This window comes from Sander vitreus, chromosome 8 (genome assembly GCF_031162955.1).
Source record: "Sander vitreus isolate 19-12246 chromosome 8, sanVit1, whole genome shotgun sequence".
Lineage (NCBI taxonomy): Eukaryota > Metazoa > Chordata > Actinopteri > Perciformes > Percidae > Sander > Sander vitreus.
The window spans coordinates 15,184,844-15,203,201 of NC_135862.1; the positions used below are offsets into that span (position 1 = coordinate 15,184,844).

The 18,358-nt window shown below is 39.8% G+C and overlaps 3 protein-coding genes across 4 annotated transcripts in view; 1 reads left to right on the plus strand and 2 right to left on the minus strand.

Moving 5' to 3' along the window:
• Window positions 1–154: 154 nt before the first annotated feature.
• Window positions 155–1,953, minus strand: gcnt3 (glucosaminyl (N-acetyl) transferase 3, mucin type). Its single transcript, XM_078257002.1, has one exon. The coding sequence runs from the start codon at window positions 1,867–1,869 to the stop codon at window positions 613–615; it is 1,257 nt and encodes a 418-aa protein (XP_078113128.1). The 5' UTR covers window positions 1,870–1,953; the 3' UTR covers window positions 155–612.
• Window positions 1,954–2,107: 154 nt separating this feature from the next.
• Window positions 2,108–16,829, minus strand: LOC144522145 (uncharacterized). The gene is made up of 16 exons (XM_078257001.1): window positions 16,375–16,829; window positions 14,314–14,517; window positions 14,161–14,229; window positions 13,954–13,996; window positions 10,062–10,207; window positions 8,330–8,524; window positions 7,086–7,172; window positions 6,792–6,990; window positions 6,460–6,683; window positions 6,091–6,333; window positions 5,247–5,492; window positions 4,286–4,481; window positions 3,960–4,165; window positions 3,697–3,797; window positions 2,965–3,136; window positions 2,108–2,887 (listed from the first exon to the last, which is right to left on the minus strand). Exons 1-16 carry the CDS (start codon window positions 16,550–16,552, stop codon window positions 2,508–2,510), a joined length of 2,889 nt encoding a protein of 962 aa, XP_078113127.1. The 5' UTR covers window positions 16,553–16,829; the 3' UTR covers window positions 2,108–2,507.
• Window positions 16,830–17,341: 512 nt separating this feature from the next.
• The window catches only part of otud7a (OTU deubiquitinase 7A), a 37,163-nt gene continuing 36,146 nt past the window's right edge, over window positions 17,342–18,358 (plus strand). For both annotated transcript variants that reach the window (XM_078257004.1, XM_078257005.1), the window contains exon 1: window positions 17,342–17,463. The gene's annotated coding sequence lies outside the window, so the exon portion shown is untranslated. The remainder of the gene's footprint in view (window positions 17,464–18,358) is intronic.

Consider the following 18,358-nt stretch of genomic DNA (forward strand, 5'->3'; position numbering starts at 1 on the left):
TTTAGTACCAGTTTTGCAGTGGTAACTATATATATATATATATATATATATATATATATAGTATATATATATATATATATATATATATATATATATATATATATATATATATATATATATATATATATACATATATATATATATATATACAGCAGCACTTAAAGTGTATAGTATGTTCTACAAAGTTCAAATAATTCAAATTGCTATAGGTAATGTAGTTTTTTGTTGTTGTAATGTACGTCTCTTTCACCTAGAATCCACTAGATGGCACCACAAATACAGATTTCATTGAAATATAAATAAAAAGAATATTCTAGAAAGAAATGACAGCAAGATCCATCCATCAGCATCTTAATAATCTAAAAATGCACAGAAAATAAGAAATTACATAAGAGCATAATATACTGACATTAACAGAATATTTTTTACATTCCATTTTAAAATGGATAATATAAAGTAAAAGATATATAAATATTAAGACATTTCAATAGAAAATCCCTGACAATATTTACCTGTTCTAACTACGAACTGTTGCCTTAATACATTATATTTTATGTTTCAAATGATTGCAAGCTTTACAAAATGATGGAATGTTGATCTGTTAACAGTGGCTCATGGACTTAAAGCTTTGAAATGCAAAACTGACTCCAAACATCTAATAGCAATATCATCAACCTCAGGATCAAACTTATTTGCAAAGAGTTGTTGTTGTTTCAGGAGCCATGGGATGTCACCAACTCCGTACACACAAACTGCTCTTCTGTAAGTGCCAGTGCAAGGATAGTACGGGGCTCCATATTTCATATCTCCTGCTAAATAGCTCCACTTCACCACACGAGCGAGGGCTTGCATGTCTGACATATCATACTTGATGTTGGCAGGCATTGATCCAGGAACAGAGGGCATCCTTTGTAGAGTGGCCCACAAGTGCTCATCAGGGCTGTATGTGTCCCTCTCCCACTTCAGAAGTTGCTGAACCTCTCTGTCCTGCATCACATGTTTCACAAAGGCTCTTGTGACCACAAAGTAAGCATTTCCTGTGAACATTGGGCTGCTAATAGGTGGGGGACTTTTCCTCACATTTGTCTTGATGACAGTGTTAGTTACATTGAAATGATACTGCCAACGGCTTTTCTTGTAGTCATTGGTGGCCTCAGACTCCATGCTGTTTCTCCCATGCAGGGCCTTCAGTGCCTGAACCATCTCTCCATTGGTTTTGATGGGGAAGTCTGTCCCGCAGGTGTTAAGCAGGTATCTCCACTGGACAGGTGAGTTCAGCAGATCTTTCATGCAGTTCAGATCTGCCTGCACTCGGAACCATGAGGCATATACTATTCTTTCTAATTTACTGGCTACAAACACATTAGAAAAGCAGGAAACAATTGCCTCCACAGCCTTCAGAAATTCTTTAGATGATTTCTGGTCCACATGCACACAGTAGATGTTCTGAGGAGTGTAAACAGCTCGTAGAAGTCGCTCAAACATCTCAATCTTCTCATGGATCACCATGGAATAGGCAATGGGAAAATCCTTCTCCTCTTGACTCAGAGGCGCTGTAATGAAACCTCTGTTTTTAATGTAAGATGGACAGTCCTTTGTCACATTAAGGTAGAAGTCCTCAGATAAACGATGCTGTATTTTCCTGGATGCCAGAAGAACTTCTAATTCGCCTTGCTTGCCCTCGACGTCTCCACTGATGATAGCCAAGCAGCCAGGCAGATCAATAGAGAACTGCTGCGGTATTATGAGATCAGACGATGACTGCCTGTTCAAGCCAGCTTCCCAAAGGACAAAAGAAAGGAACGTACCCATGAGGAAGAGCGAGAGGGTCCTCAACATCTGGCTCCTCAACAACCTTGAAAAACACATTTTTCTTGCTTGAGGTAACTACAACACAGGTGACCTTGTCTTAAGTGTAAGTGTGATCAGTGCAGCACGGCTTCAGTTAATGAACACAAGATGAATCAGCCTGCTAAGTAGGTGTGTCAAACTAAGGCGTGGAAGGAATTTACACGATCAGCTTACACTAGCACATTTTCAATACTATTTTACGATACTAAATATACAAATATTCTCAGTTATTATCATAATGTCGCCAGTTTTCAAGGTGCACTAAGGGCATCAAGTAGAAATGGTTTTATTTCATTTACATTTCTATTTACAACAAATCATGCAGATTTCAATTATTATCCATGATCATTTCACTGTTTCAGAAATATCTCTTTAATATTAAGTAAAAAAAGAAAAGAAAAAGTAATACATATATGTATTTTTTCACGGTTTACTCACAAATGCCTCAACTAAGAATGTGCATTATACAGGTACAGGCACTTTGTAAAGTAGAATAAACACCAGAACTCAAAAAGCAACATTCCAAAGCATAATACCACTACTGTACATTCTCTTCTAAACATTAACTAAACTATTTTGAATTCACCTGTCAGTCTTGATATTGTGAGCATCCACAACACATTCCTTAGATACTGTAGGCTCTGGTACGAATGTATCTAAGATTGATTGAGACAAATGCTCTCATCCACACCCTGGTCTGAATCTGTGTCCTGCTCATGGATAAAGCTGTAGCGTCGATAAACTGATCCACCTCTACTGGTGTACACCACATCCACCTCGTCTCCACTGTCCGGCTCGGGAACACCGTGGGGCATGTTGATGCTGGCGCTGCCACTCAGCCTCTCATAGCTTTGGCCCCAGCAAAGCCTCTTCCTGGCATGAGCCTTGACCAAGGCAAACACAGCCAGAGCCAACCCCAGTGCTAGCAGCAAGGCAATAGGCAAGCCAGCCGAGGTGTGCTTCAGAGCTTTAGACATATTCAGGTCTGTTACCTGATTGTCTCCTGACTTGGGTCGGGGGGCCTCCACACACAGAGCTAGAACAAAAAACAGATTTTAGTAGATGGTCGCATCTAAAGAAGTCTATGTTTCTTATGATAGGCAGGGTCCTTACCTGAGCGGCTGTCACAAACACAGCAATCGGTGTCATTCCCTCCAGCTTGACAGCAGCGCGCACAGCGGTTCTCCACAGCATGAAGAGCAGCATCACGGTGACAAGTCAGACACTGGTCAGGTCTGGGGCCAGTGCAATGCCTACACGAGCCGTTACATGGCTCACAGGTTTCCTATAATGGTACAATTTCACAAATTATTGTACTGGGCATATAAAATAAAAACATGCCAGTTGTAGCAATGTGGACTGTTTGGAACAGAGAGTGAAAACATATTTTCTCCATAAAGTAAAACACTTTCAAATCTTACAGATTGCTTTATAGCATTACATATGCATCATTAATTGAGCAACAATCAAAAGGTGAAAGAAATATTAGTTGATGTTGATGACGTATTTAACACTCTATCCTGAGAACTGTGTGGTTGTGGCCAACTTAAGCAAACACCACGTCCACATTGTGTCATAAAAAATTGCTACATCCTGATTGGTGCACAGAAGTATGTGACATTACATTTTTCCAGCTGAATCTAAACCAGTACGAAGAGCCCAGACAAAAACAGTACAGTACACCCACTATTGCATTGTATAGCAGTGCACTGATTATGCGAGAAATTAATGGGACTGCTCTGCACTTTTAGTAAAATAAGTCGGAAGCCCTTATCTTTTGCCTTTAAATATTATACAGTAATAACTCAAGCAATATGGTATATGGCTAGTAGCCAAGGAGCGCACCTTTTCCGAAAAGTATTGTCCCTCCTTACAACGGGGATAGCAAACTTTGTTCTTTAAAGTGCTGCCCCAGTCGCACGTCACACATCCCTGAGGCGAGGCATCTGCAAACACATATACTCATGATCTAGAACATCTGTCATAATTCCATCTGCGGGAATGTCCAATATTGACACATTGGAAGGATATTTACAGTAGGTGGAAGAGACTAAATTATTGAGAAATTTGTATTGCAGAGCTGTAGTTAATAGTTCCCTCATCTGTACCTGTACAGGTCTGACAACTGGTGTGGCACTGTTTGCAGATATCACTGAGCTGATAGAAGCGGTGTGGGCAATGCTCAACACACAGCTTGGTGCCTTGCAGCTCCAAAAGAGGAGTTGGACAGGCCCTGCAGGACTCAGGCCCTGGCCCTGTACACAGCTCACAGGACTGGTCACATTTCTCACAGTGGGAGCCCTCTTTGTAATACCTGAAGAAATGCATGGCATTATCAATACTAACAAGTCAGACACATACGTAGATTTTTTGGGATTTGCAGACATCACAAAGTAAATATTTCGAGACAATAATGGAGCCTTCTGTGTTGTACCCTGTAGGACAATGAGTGACACAGAGTTGAAGGAGACGCAGGTATCCTGGAGAGCAAGTGAGGCAATCTTTAGGCGATGCTCCATTGCAGGTGCAACAGGCGTTATCACAAGGCAAACAGAGACCCAGCTCTGTTCCGTCAGCATCCTGGTTTGTGTCGTATGTACCAGCCGGACACTCACTCACACAGGTGCTGTCTGGAAAAAAGCAAGGTTATATTACCAGGTTAGTACACACTCATGCTCTTTTTGTTTGTTTTTTACTTCCTTTTTTCTGTCCTGTTCATCTGGACACTTTTATGGCACCTGAGAAAAATCCCAGTTCTTTTGTTCTACGATTCAGAATCGATTAAAAAAAATCCCCCAAAAAATCTGTTTTTGCATTTACTTTAGTTAATACCTTTAAGTTGACGCAACTGAAACTGGACTCATTGCAGTGCTTACACTTCAAAATCCATAGTTATTCATATTAAAAAAAAAAACATTTTGAAGGCTCCAAATAATTGAAATTGAAAGTGCTACGATATTTTCAAATACGATTTTCCACACAAGTGAGCACATATAAATTTAGCCTTACGTGTACATTGCCATCATCAGTCTATCCAGCTGTTGTTAACTGTTGATCAATTACATGCAGCTGTTTAAGCGACACTAAAATTGTGAAATATTCTCAGGAAAGCCGTCGTTACGCAGTATTTTCAAGGTGCACTGAGGGCAGCAACTCTCATTAACAAAATATATGACTCAAGCTCAAATTCCATCAGTCATCAAAGTTAAAAATAAAACTTTTATCAAGTCCCTGAAGAGCTGAACGTTTGGAGATATGTGGTTTAGCTTTGAAAAATATTCTGGCATTATACATACACTTTAAAAAAAAAAAAATCAGCTTCTCTGCTGATTTTAATTTATTTTACACCCTGAACCACTTTAGTATGCAGCTGAACATTAGTGGAAAATGCTCACTATGAAGGTATTTGGGGATGGCACAGGTCTGGCATTCATCATTGCCCGGCCCCTCACAAGAGTAACAGTGCTGGTGGCAACCCATGCAGGTGAACTGGTCGTCGTGTAGGTAGGTCCTTGGTGGGCAGTCTGTATCACCCGTCACGCCACACAACAATGTGTTTGGATCCAGCACGAGTCCCTTCTCGCACTGTGTGCACTGGTTTGCATCTGGGCCAGAACAGCTCATACAAGTCTGGTGGCACTCTGCACATAGTCAAACAAATCAGACTGAGTGAGTTGAATGTCATATAAATGTATTCACAAAAGAGTGTGTAATCACCACCACCATCTTAATATAAAAATAAATACTGTTTTTCATTATCACTAAGCCGAGACAGCCTTTTCAGATAATACATGGCAGTGTTGCGGTTCTAGATCCTGTATATTAAATAAGCCAAAACACAATCTTCCCGTTATGTTGGATTTCCATTTCACAAAACTGGCTGTCAAAATCTCAGTGTACTCTCCTTTAATATTTTTCACTTCAGAGACAAATACATTAGTTAGACATTGGTTTATCTGTTTAACCATCTGCACTTTTCCAACCTAGGGTTTTGTGTTATTTCTGTTGTGTTATGAGCAATAGAAACCACTTCTTCTATATCTTAAAAACGTGATACATTCACTATTTTATTAAATAAAGTTAATAAAGTTCCCATAGGGGAGACATAAACAATGAGACATGGTTAATAATTTTAAATGGCAGTGCTAGATAGTACATTGTCAGAAAACTATGTTAGCCTGCATATTCAACACTGCTTAAAAATCTAATCAAGTCACATCTATATATTGAGAGGCCCACCTTGACATTCCATAGCTTCAGTGTCATAGTAAGTACCAGTGGGGCAGTCTTTGGAGCATACACCCTTATAGAGTTTTGGGCTAAACGTCGAGCAGGTCTCGCAGTCATCTGCCAGGGGCCCCGAACAGCTGCTACAAGTCGGGTGGCACTGACCACAGCGGCCCTCCTCCATGTCCTCATAATAGCCAATGGGACAACTTGCCTTACACACACCATTCAGCATCAGGTAGAGGAAACTGCATTCTGTAATGGTATTGAGGAGGGGTGTTAAAGTTGTAACAAGAGCTTTCCGTCTCACAATTCATTTTAAAATGTCATCCACTTGGTATATTTTGGTAAGTTTAGCTGCCCACATGGTCAACAACTCACTGAAACAGGTCCTGTCATCTGAGCAAACGTCACAGTGGGGAGAACAGCGTCTGCAGGTACCATCATCTGCAGGGTATGTCCGCAGTGAACAGTTGAGTCTGCACATACCACTCTCCAAGTAGTGGCCATCAGCACAAGATAGACACTGGGACTTGATCCCATCACATGACAAACAGGAGCTATCACAGGCTTCACACGATCCCTCTGCTGTCTCAAAGAAACCTCTGAAATGAGTGAGGAGATTTAAAAAGAGGGAAATGCAGTAAACGGGAACACACCATCATTACAAAGGTTTTTCTTCATTCTACTGCTTAGCTCATCCAACTGCTTACTCTGGGCAATTTGACCAGCACCTCCCCTGGTGGAGAAAAAGTTTATAGCTGCCTTTGGAACAACTGATGCAGGTATCACTGGTGTCCACGCAGGCCTCACAGTTTGGCGAGCAGTCCTCACACAACTGAGTGGCAGTGTTTGCGTAGGAGCCAGATGGACACTGCACTACACAAGAACTGTCCTGACCCAAGAAATATCCTGTGACAAACAAATGCACACACAATGCTCAAAAAAGAACTGGGATAATGTTTCAGTTCATTATCATCATGACCCAAGACAGTAAATATTTGTACCTTTGAAACAAGAAGAACAATCCAGTGCTTGTGGGCCAAAGCAGGTCTTACAGGATGCATCACATTCATGGCATTCACTATATTTCCCTAAAATAAAAAGAATAAAAAGACGGAGAGTAGAGTGATTATAATATATCATACTTTAACAACACACAATAACATTTGACAGAACACAGACAGATGTATCACATCCTGTTGACCTGAGCACTTGAGCTAAGAAACTTGAGAATTGTCTGCTTCACCCACTTTTACCACTAGAGGGGAGCATAATAAGATGTAAGTAGTGTTGAGGCACAAAAGATGGATGTGGTTGATATTTTCTGATAGTCAGTTAGACAAAAATATGACACACTATGTTTAAGAGAGCTTACTGCTAACATAAAAGAAAAACATTTTTCACACTGAGTGATCTATTAATGCATATAAACTCCTGATGTTTATGTGGAATCCGTATGCCCTGTATATGGCTAAAACTATACAGGGTATAACGTTTGAAAAAAACACTCTGTATTACAAACATAAAACTCAATGATAATATGCAATGCAAAAATTGCATTTAAAATATAAATAGTTGATTTACTCGCAATGATCAGCAGTATTTAGTTTAGAAAAATACTGGAAAATTACTGTTCCTGACAATGTACGTCACATGGGCATGATCCACACAGGGATGTAAATGATCAAACCAATGAGGCAGAAATGTAAGATAAGCCCGATTACCCTGTATGGTTGATAACAATGTAATGTTATATTCTAATGCCGTACACAGACACCAAAGGGAATCAGTTGAAGATCCCTGTGCTTAAGGCAGAGAAGTAAAATCTCTCCGCTAAAATGGCTCTAGAATGAAAGGTGACGCAGTACAAGTGCGGCAGGGTGACATAGTGAGTTGGAGATCGTCCTTCAACAGGGTTCAAGCCCCTGTCTCAGCGGCAAGCACGATGCTAACGTATCCTTGAGCAAGACACTGAATCCCTACAAATTCCTGGGACACTGTACTGACCTCTGCTCTGACCGTCCATAGAAGAAAAGCAATTAATTCCATCAGGGATTCAACCAGTCAAGTATCATGTTGTTCAGTATAAACTCTGACTCCACTGTCACCTGTTACTCATATGTCATGCTGTCCATTAATCACTTGCTTCCACCTTCTTGTCTCTAATAAGTCGAAACAGTTGCCCTTAGAGAAAGATCACAAACATTACCATCAAACAATTAAGCCGTATTATGGTTGTTCCTCTTACCTGCAAAATATTGTCCCAATGGGCAGTTAACCAGAGGGCACTGGCCATGTAGAGGGGTGTTCCCACCAAGACACAGGTCACAGTCAGTTGACCGAGGTCCATGGCATGTCTGGCAGGAGCTGTGGCAAGACTGGCAGAGCCACCCACTGGAGTCACTGAAGGTTTGTGGTGGGCACTGTTTAATACAATCACCTCCTGACAGGGCAGAGCAGTACAGAGGAAGTGACATTATTTTCTAGTACAGCATTTCATCTGTATCAGCAAATAGTGGTCTTGCTAAACTTAGCAGAGGCAATATAGCAGATAATATATAATTTACCATTTCACTATTTTAAAACTGTATTTATTGAGTGAAGTTTCACAGAGAGCCTGGCTGTCTTATGCAGAGAACGCCCGGTCACTATATGTTTCTGAGTATAAATATAACATTCATTATAATATAACATTAATTATTTCAGGAGGTCAACACTAAAAAGGCATTCTATTTTTCAAAACACAATGTTTAGAATTAGTACAAACATGGCATAAAGAAAATAGCAAAGTGGCACTGATGTGGTCTCAGAAAGATCTGCTAATCTCTTTATTTATTTATTTATTTCACAATTCTCTCTCTCTCTCTCTCATGACCTAGATCTTTTTTTAAACTGGATCTTGCGGCTGAAGAAGAGGGAATAAGCTGATTACCTGTGACAGATGCTGTCTGACACAATGTCTATCACATGCCCATGAAAATATATACCATGTGTTTTTTTTAATAGCTACAGGCTTTACTTACAATATCAAATCATTTACTTACAGTAGATGCCCATAGGGAACACAACCTGACAACACAATCCTAATTTTCCTTGTTTGCATAAACCATACATTTGCATATATCATGGTACAGATTTACTAACACAGACATGATTTGCAATCCAAATGAAGACTCAAGAGTGCCATCATTTTTCGTTGAGCAGAATGATTGATCACTCTCACATACATAATGAGTATATTACAAACCCCCATTCCAATGAAGTTGGGACGTTGTGTAAAACGTAAATAAAAACAGAATACAATGATTTGCAAATCCTTTCAACCTATATTCAATTGAATACATTACAAAGATATTTAATGTTCAAACTGATAAACTGTATTGTTTTTTTGCAAATATTCACTCACTTTTGAATTTGATGCCTGCAACACTTTCCAAAAAAGCTGGGACAGTTGAGGAATGCTCAAAAAACACCTGTTTGTAACATTTCACAGGTGAACAGGTTAATTGGTCATGATTGGGTATAAAAGGAGCATCCCTAAAAGGCTCAGTTGTTCACAAGCAAGGATGGGGCAAATTTCACCACTTTTTGAAGTTTACGTACAATTGCAAGGAATTTAGGGATTTCATCATCTACAGTCCATAATATCATCAAAAGATTCAGAGAATCTGGAGAAATATCTGCATGTAAGCGGCAAGGCCGATAACCAACATTGAAAAAAACAATAAAGTGTATCAGTTTAACATGAAATATCTTGTCTTTGCAGTGTATTCAATTTAATATAGGTTGAAAAGGATTTGCAAATCATTGTATTCTGTTTTTATTTACGTTTTACACAATGTCCCAACTTCATTGGAATTGGGGTTTGTAAAACCAAAACTCTACTAGTACTATGTAGTACAAAAGGGGCACCTGAATCCTTTAGTATGCTAGTAGTAAACAAAATATACACCAAATTGATGATTCTTTGCTACTGGTACCATTGAGGAAGTAACCAGGCTGGCAGGCAAGGCAGCGTGTGTTACTCCTGCAATCTGTGCATGGTGCTGGACAGGACAGACACACACCCCTGCCCCAGTCCTCATAGGTGCTCTGGGGACAATGCCTGCGACACTGGTGTCTGAAACTGTAAAATAAAAGGTTATTTCAAATACCATCCTAATTATTACTGATAATATGTAACAATTAACAAACAATTTAGGCTTGGTGTATGTGTGTGAATTTGCCTAATAAATGGTTGACTAAAACTGGCCGTCACAGCTGTTAAACAAAAGGAGGCTCTTTTTTTCTAAAGCAAGCATGCAGAACAAAGCTATTGAAATATCAAAGAGCTGATGAAAACTATTGTGATTTAATGGCCCTTTCAAAGCTTTACAGTGACTGAAGAATGACGTTGCTGCAGGCAGCTTTTGCCCACATGGATGAGTCTGAGGCTAGATGAGCTGAAACCAGAGAAAAGACAAAACACACCACATGCAGTCCACAGCACACCTGCAGCTGTATTGTTGACTTCAGCAGTCCTTGGCCAAAAGGTGCACTCAGTCAAACATCAGAAAGGATGGCAAACAGAGACTAAAATATAATGTTGGCTGCTTTTCTCCTAGCTTACTGTATCATAGTTCTATTCTCTTCTTAAGGCAGAAAGTTAATTGGTGTTTTATTTGTAGCCCAGAGGCGTGGGGAGATTTCTGTCATTAACCTGTCCTATTAGTCCTTCGGGGCTTAACTGAGCTATTAAACATGAGACGGCTGTCCTAAAAAATAATCTAGCCTAAAGGAGCTGAGATATGGAGTTGCAAAGATGTCACACATGAAACATTGAAGCAAGACTGACTCTTACTTTAGAGACTTAACACTCTAAATAAAACAAGCTAAACAGCAATAAGCCACCAACATATAGTTCAGCATCCTCTGCTGCCACCTCCCTACATAAGAGAATCTGACTACTGACAGCCTAAACTACACTTCCTGCTGCGTTGCCGGGGATTTGGTGCTAAGATGCGGTGGTTGTTTGAGAAGGAACAGCTGGAGGCGCCACACTGCATCCATCAACTCACTCACAATAGCAGCTGGTGCAGACCAGGCCCTGTCTCTGGCCTGGAAACAGTACACTACTTAAGAATCTGCGGGATGTTTAAGAATCCCTCTGTGCAAATATTAGACTATCCATTCCAGGATAGCACATCAGCATTTCCGAAGCAACTTTTGTTTAGGGCTTTTACTCCTTGAATTAGTTAGGAAACAGTACAAATATGCTCTAGGTAGTCCCTGAAGCTAAGAAAGCTTGAATATATAAATGGCAAAAAAAAAAAATTATATCGTAAGTGAACCACAGCAATTTATTGGTTTAGCTGCACGTAGTTCCATAGAGAGGAAGATAAATGTCAATAAATACCAAGCATCCATCATGCTGTAACTCTTTTCAATAGGCAGTGTTTTATGCGAGAATAACATTGGCTCTACAGATTCACAGTTATGCCAAAGTGATTAGAATTAAACAGTTTTTATTACACCAGCAAAACCTCAGTAGTGGAATTTCTTGAAGTGTTGGAAACTGTCACAATCTATCACAGTGAGGCTCTTCCTGCAGTTCACGATCGCCCATGCTCTATTGGCTTTCTTTTATTGGTGTTTGCCTCACATGGTAGATGTAATTAGTACTGCGCCACAGAAATGTCTTAGACGACTTGCAGTTTTAAATCTCTAAAACCATAACTGTTAAAGTAAAAGTTTCACAAGTTGATTCACAGAAGAAGACGTATCTTACTGATCCTATGTAATGCCAGTAAGAGGAGGTGAGTGCAGTGAAGCGTTGGATTTTCCTTCAACCCTCCTCCGCTGTGATTCACGCAAGCAGTCAGTGAAGTCAAGATGGTGCACCCTATATAATCACCTGATACTGGCTCTGCTTTCCACTTATACTTGCTCTCTTTTTCTCTCTTCTCCTCTCCTTCACACACATAACATAAAAACACACTGTTAAGTATCTCTGTGAAGCAGACCACTCTTCTGTGCTCAAAGGCTTAGGTAACAGTGTATCACTCGGAATGGAAGGTAACCCGACACACACAATACCAGGAGGCCTAAACCTGGGGGAGAAGTACACAATTGAATGTCTGTTCTACCTCTGTAACCTGTTACACAGTGCGTCTGAGTGTAAACAGATATACAGGTGAAATGTAGTTTCTTGTGGGGTGAAAAATAATTAACAAAATGTATGGAAAGGTACGGTATATCACCCCACATACTGCAACTCTTTATGCAGCATGCCAATGGTAATGCTAACAAAAACAATTCCAAGGTAATTTTGAGGTTAATTATTTCTTGGCAGCATATTTAATGCCCATCATCCATCTTGGGAACGCAGTCACGACCAGTAGAATGACGAACGCCGTGCTTGAGCTATGCTACTGGTTACTGGTTGCACGGCATTCGTCGTTCGACTGGTCGTGACTGCTTTCCCAAGATGGGACAAGTATTGTCTTTATAAACTATCTTTTTAATAAACTGTCTGTACACTTACAAAGTTATCTATTAACTATTAATCAGCAAAACTTTTGATAATAGATTACTATTAGGGCTGGGTATCGTTAAAAAATGTTCGATACCGATACCAATACCATAACTTCAATACCGGTTCCTGAACTAGGTGAGCCTGTCTCTGTGTAACATAAAGTTTTTCCTGCATGTCTCTATGACGTGTAAACAACAAAAATTATTAGATCTTGGTAGAAGCATGCTGGGAGCTTATTGGCTCACTGACGCTTATGAGATTTACTCATTAGGTATTGAGAATTGGGTATTGAATGACGAGGCATTTTTCGTAACTCAATACTTTTTTCCCCTCCGCCACTAGCCTTATTAACAAGGCCCGGAAACCACCCTGACTCTCCACCCCTTCATGCCACTGTTCTCTCTCTGCTGTAATGCTCTTTGCTCTTTATTTTTTTATTTCTATCTTTATTTTTTTATTTAATTTAATACATACTGTGTACATATACTTATACTGTTTATACCTATACTTATATTGTTTAATATTCCATCTAGAGAATGTGTGATGTGCACCAACAACACCAAAACAAATTCCTAGTGTGTGTTAAAAAACGTACATGGCAATAAAACCCTTTCTGATTCTGATTCTGATTCTTTAGAGGCAGTTTGGTCGGTACCTAAAAAGTATTGAATTCGGTACCGAGCCCTAATTAATATTGTATGAAATTCACATTTCTTTGGATCTGGCTTCTGAAATTTGACCATTTGCTGGTTTTATTAGCCTTCATGATTGTAAAAATGAAAATCTTAGGATATTGGACTGAAGGTCAGACAAACAAGTGAATTTAATGTCAAACTGGTCTCTGGGACATTGCAGTGAGTTAAGGTCATTGTCATATTTTTGTCAATAATTAAGAATATAACAGTTAATAATAAATAATCATTAGTGGCAGCCTTAATATTAAATGTTATCCAGCTAAAATAATACCTGAGAATGCATTTGATTTTATCGCAGAAAATATGAGAAGTCAGAAAAGTCCACTTATTAAAACATAATAATAGAACAATATAAATTAGCCAATTATCTAGATAAAGCTTGGGAGCAGAGGAAAAAGGCTCTTTATCGAGATGAATTGTAGATGAGAATTTGTTGTTTGTGTGTGGTGTGTGTGTGTATGTGTATATACATATATGTATGTGTATATGTGTGTATATGTGTATATTTGTATTCATGTATTTCTCCGAATGATTTGTATATGCGACAGGAAGATGTTTGTTAAATAAGTAAATTTGTGGTGTCTTGTAATCCCATGTGGGATGGGCCAAAATGTTTGGCATGACACAGAAATAAAACATAACTAACTAGGAAAAAAAACTCACAGAAAGTAACCTTCCACACAGCTGTTGCAGATCTCAGGGTCCTCTGTAAAAATGACAACATGTGATTTATTAGAATTCAAAGGGAGAAGCAAAATGCATTGTGTACCATTATAACCAGGGTTATAAAATACATTGCTGATTCACCTTCCATTAGGGAGGGAACAGTATGGTGTTGTTAGCCTAATACAGCATGCATATGTGATTTACCTGTGGAACATGTTTTGCAGCCCATCTCACAGTCAATGCACTCTCCTGTATCAGGGTCCTGCACCTGCCCTGAAACACAGACACACAGCATAATGAGACTGAATGTCTTTCTCTCAACCTGCAGCCAACTCAGAAACTCTGCTTTACATTTACCTATGTCACAGGATGCCGTTTGGCAGACCCCATTCTGAAGTTTGTAGTGTTCCCGACATTTGGCACATATGTTGCCATCAGCGCAGAGTTCACAGTTGGCTATGCAGGGCAGACAGGCATAGTGACCCCTGTCAGGATATAGTCCCCGGGGGCAGTGTGTCCGACAGCGACCTTGGTGGAGGAAACGTTCCTGTCCATCTTCATCTGAGGAGGAGGACACAGGGGACCTGTTAACATAAAGCTTACTCTATTTTCTCCTCTGAGGAAGATGCCATTAGCCATACAGAACTCCTGCCAGGAAACACCTTTTCCAAAAATCTGGACTTTCTAAAAGTGAAAATCAATGAGCTTCTCATAATAAATACAGCAGTAGAGCCAAATGGGCTCGACAATTACATGGGATGAAGGAAAGATTAAAGGGCATGCTGCCAACTGTGTGAAAGTTCACTGCCTTCAGTAGATAACAGCATTACCACATATTGCAGACATCAAAACTGTTTGATTAAAAAGGAGAGAGATGTCATGTGTCTCAATGAGTAATTCAGAGGCAATTATCTGGAAACTGAGGATTCATACATTTCATTACACATACATATTTATTAAAAACAGAAAATAGTGGCAGAACAAATGGATGTCAACACCATGAAAAACATCATGAACTGATGGCTGCAGCCCAGGATGTTGGCTGTAGGCCTGCAAATAACAGACAGATCACAGTCTGAGATCACTTCATGACTGATGATGCTCCAACTAATGTAAACAAGGGCAATCAGAGGCAGAGGAGAGATCAGAGCTGTGGGCAGAGACACAGTCTTCTGTTGGCCCTAATGATTAATACTCTGCCACCTGCCACTAGCCTAGCTGTGGCACCTGAGGCATCTCTGGAAGCAGCTGAGTTACTGCATTGTCTCATCTGCTCAGTGCTGCACACAACATGTGTGAGACAGGGAGGAGGGTGCCACAAGCTGCTGCTGCTGCTGTCTTTCCACTTCCTCTTCCCAGAGACTCAACCTCAGCACGCACAGAGAAATGTGACTTCTACATGACAACAAACCACATAGCATGAGGAAAAGGGTAGAGACTTTTGGCTTTTGATGTTCATTCAAAAAGAACATCACCCAAATACACACTGGGATCAAATGCTACTGTATACTAAAGTTTACACAAGAAAATATATCATCATAACAGCAATGCACATTGAAATACAGTTAGTGAAAATTGAAATTCATTATTGTGGCAATGTCGAAATGCATATATTAAAAGAAAGGGGGGTGTGTGAGGGAAAGAGAAAGAGAGACTTGCAGGGTTTGCAGGTTAAGCCCATTGAACTACAACAGTAGCCTAATACTTCTAGCCCAAGGGGATATTTTTTTCTTTCCCTCTGATTAACAAAGGTCCCATTCTGAAATGATCAGATTACACTGTGAACACTTGGCAGACAAATGATCACACCTTCATTTCTTACTTATTTGAAAAGTGCCTGTGTGACAGAAAAACCAACAAGTTCTACAGGAGTCTCTGACTGTTTAACAAGGGTAAATGATAAACCAGAGAGGAATGCTCCTCCTCTAATTCAAAAGCCTTTAAACAACTTTGCTTTGGTAACCATTAAATAGTGCTGCTTTAAAATAAAATCTCCACCTCCCTTTCAACTGGATGAATGAGTCTGTGACATGGCTTTGAGTTTAATCAGGCATCTGTGGAGCCAAACAAAATCCAAACAGAGAAATGATATTGGCTAATGGCAAGTAATTTACTGATCATATTTGCACAGCTCATGCAGAAAGTATTCGAAATGCAGACGTGAAATATGTCATTTGATGGTAAGGACATTTGATGACTTTGATGAAGCGGTGGCGGTGATTTATTTGTTGTTCTTGCAAAACTAGGCTGTACAAAACATTATTTTTTAAATCCCTCTTTGGGTAAATCAAGTGCATCGTAGTAGCCTATAAGGAAAATAAAATAATATAATATAGCCTAGAATTCGCCTTTTTCCTTTGGAAAAGCCATCCAGGATTATGCTTTGTTAAAAGTCCGTGTACAGAAAATTCTACTCACCAACTCCACAGGTAGTGCATTCAAACAGCTCATGCCCATCGCACTCAGAGCAGGAGGGATGGCAGAGGACACACTGGTTCTTCAGCATAAACTGTCCGCTCGGGCAGGCCGTTGAGGGTTTACACCCAATAAATCCGACACAGTAGAGAAAGAGCAGAAACGCGGTGACGGACCTCATGGCTGTTCCCGAGGACTTTCACTGGAAGTAAGAACACAACAATCAGCCAGGTGTCTCCAAAGACGCAGTGTCCGTGCAGCAGGTAGCCTACGCTGGCAGATCGATATGGAGCTCTGTGACACACAGCCCACATATAACTTGCAGGACCAGTTCGCTCAAGTGAAGCACTGGACAATGAGCGTGGACTGCGGTCAGCATTAAGTAAATGATCCTAGAAGAAAAGGAGAGAGCAACCCATTTCTGTGTAACAATAGATAGATAGATTCATTTAACGTAATGGGCTAAAACCATCACACCATATCATTTCCCAGTGTCAGTCTGTTTGCAAAGCTTTTGATGCATGTGTTTAACCTAAAAACATGACACCAGTCAACCCAAAATACCTGACAAACAACTGCCACTACAATTACTATAAAATGTCTAACGTTATGGCTATATGACGTTAACGTTAATTTAGGTAGATATGGCCTGATTTATGTAAATTGTAAATTTATGTAAATATTATTCTTATTATTCTTCTTCTTCTTCTTCTTATTATTATTATTATCTTTTTTTTTTTATCTCTTTTCCAATTTATTATTATAAAGTCTTAAAACACTTACCTCAGACTTTGGTAAAAAAAAAAGAAAAAAAAAAAAGAACTGAAGTGTTTTGTTTTTGTCAAGGCACAGCGGCCTCTCGCGGCTCCTTCCCGGATGTGTATCCGAGGGCGTGAGCCAAACGTCTTCAGCGGCTGACGTCACGCGGCAGCGGCTGTCGGAGGAGGCGTGGCTTTGTTCTGCTGCAGCGGAGAAATATGACATGGGGATGAGCGAGAGGGAGAGAGTGAGACTGCCCGATAGGAATTAACGGTTCGTCAGAGGTCTGGACTGAAAACGTTAGGATGGGGAGTAATGACTGAAAACAGAACGGTAAGAGACAGACCTGTTTTCGTTTTATTCTCCACATTCAGCGCGACAGGGCCGATTCATGGCTCATTTGATAGTGAACACAATAGGCTATCACTGCAGACAGGTGCACCTGTCTTTATGCGAGTACGTGCTTCGATGCATTCAACTTTAGGTTCCGTGCGAATACCTTTTATTTTAGGTCGAAGGCGAATGCATCGAGGCCACAAATCTCATCGGCGGTTTGGGATGACACGAGTCTGACAGTTTAATGCTGTAAACATGGATGTGGTCTTCAATTTGTATGCTTAGTCACAGACCTTTTGTGATGTAGGAACATACAGTAGCAATGTAATATATATATGAGACAGCTGAGTGTATTTTGTAATGGTGGCTTATCCTAAAACAAATAGCATATTAGCCTATTGAGGCTATAAAGCCTTAAAGGCTTTGGTTCCTTTTTACAGATGGAATATTAATCATCACAGTGTATTTTGGGCCAGATGGCTTAACATGTAAATAGTGTTGAAATAGCCTTCATAACAGCTGTTGATATAGTAAATCACAGCATTTTCACTGTCCATTAAAAACATAGCCTTACAATAACTGCAAATAGCCTACCACTGTCTGGTTTAATTCTGATGCCCATATACGTTAAATTTCTTGTTGGCCTGGTTCACAATATCTACCAACTACGCCTGCCTGTAAAGATATTGAGGACAATTATTTGCTATGGTATTAAAAGCATATTCATGTCCCCTGACAAAGACCTAGGCTACATAAGAAAACCTTTAATCTATCATTAATATCAGATTATATTTGAGCTGCATGGGTACACTAGTGAAATTAACACTTTCCTCCTGGTTATTTGGCAGAGGATGATTTACATCAAACCAACTTGTTGTTTGCTGTCTTACCA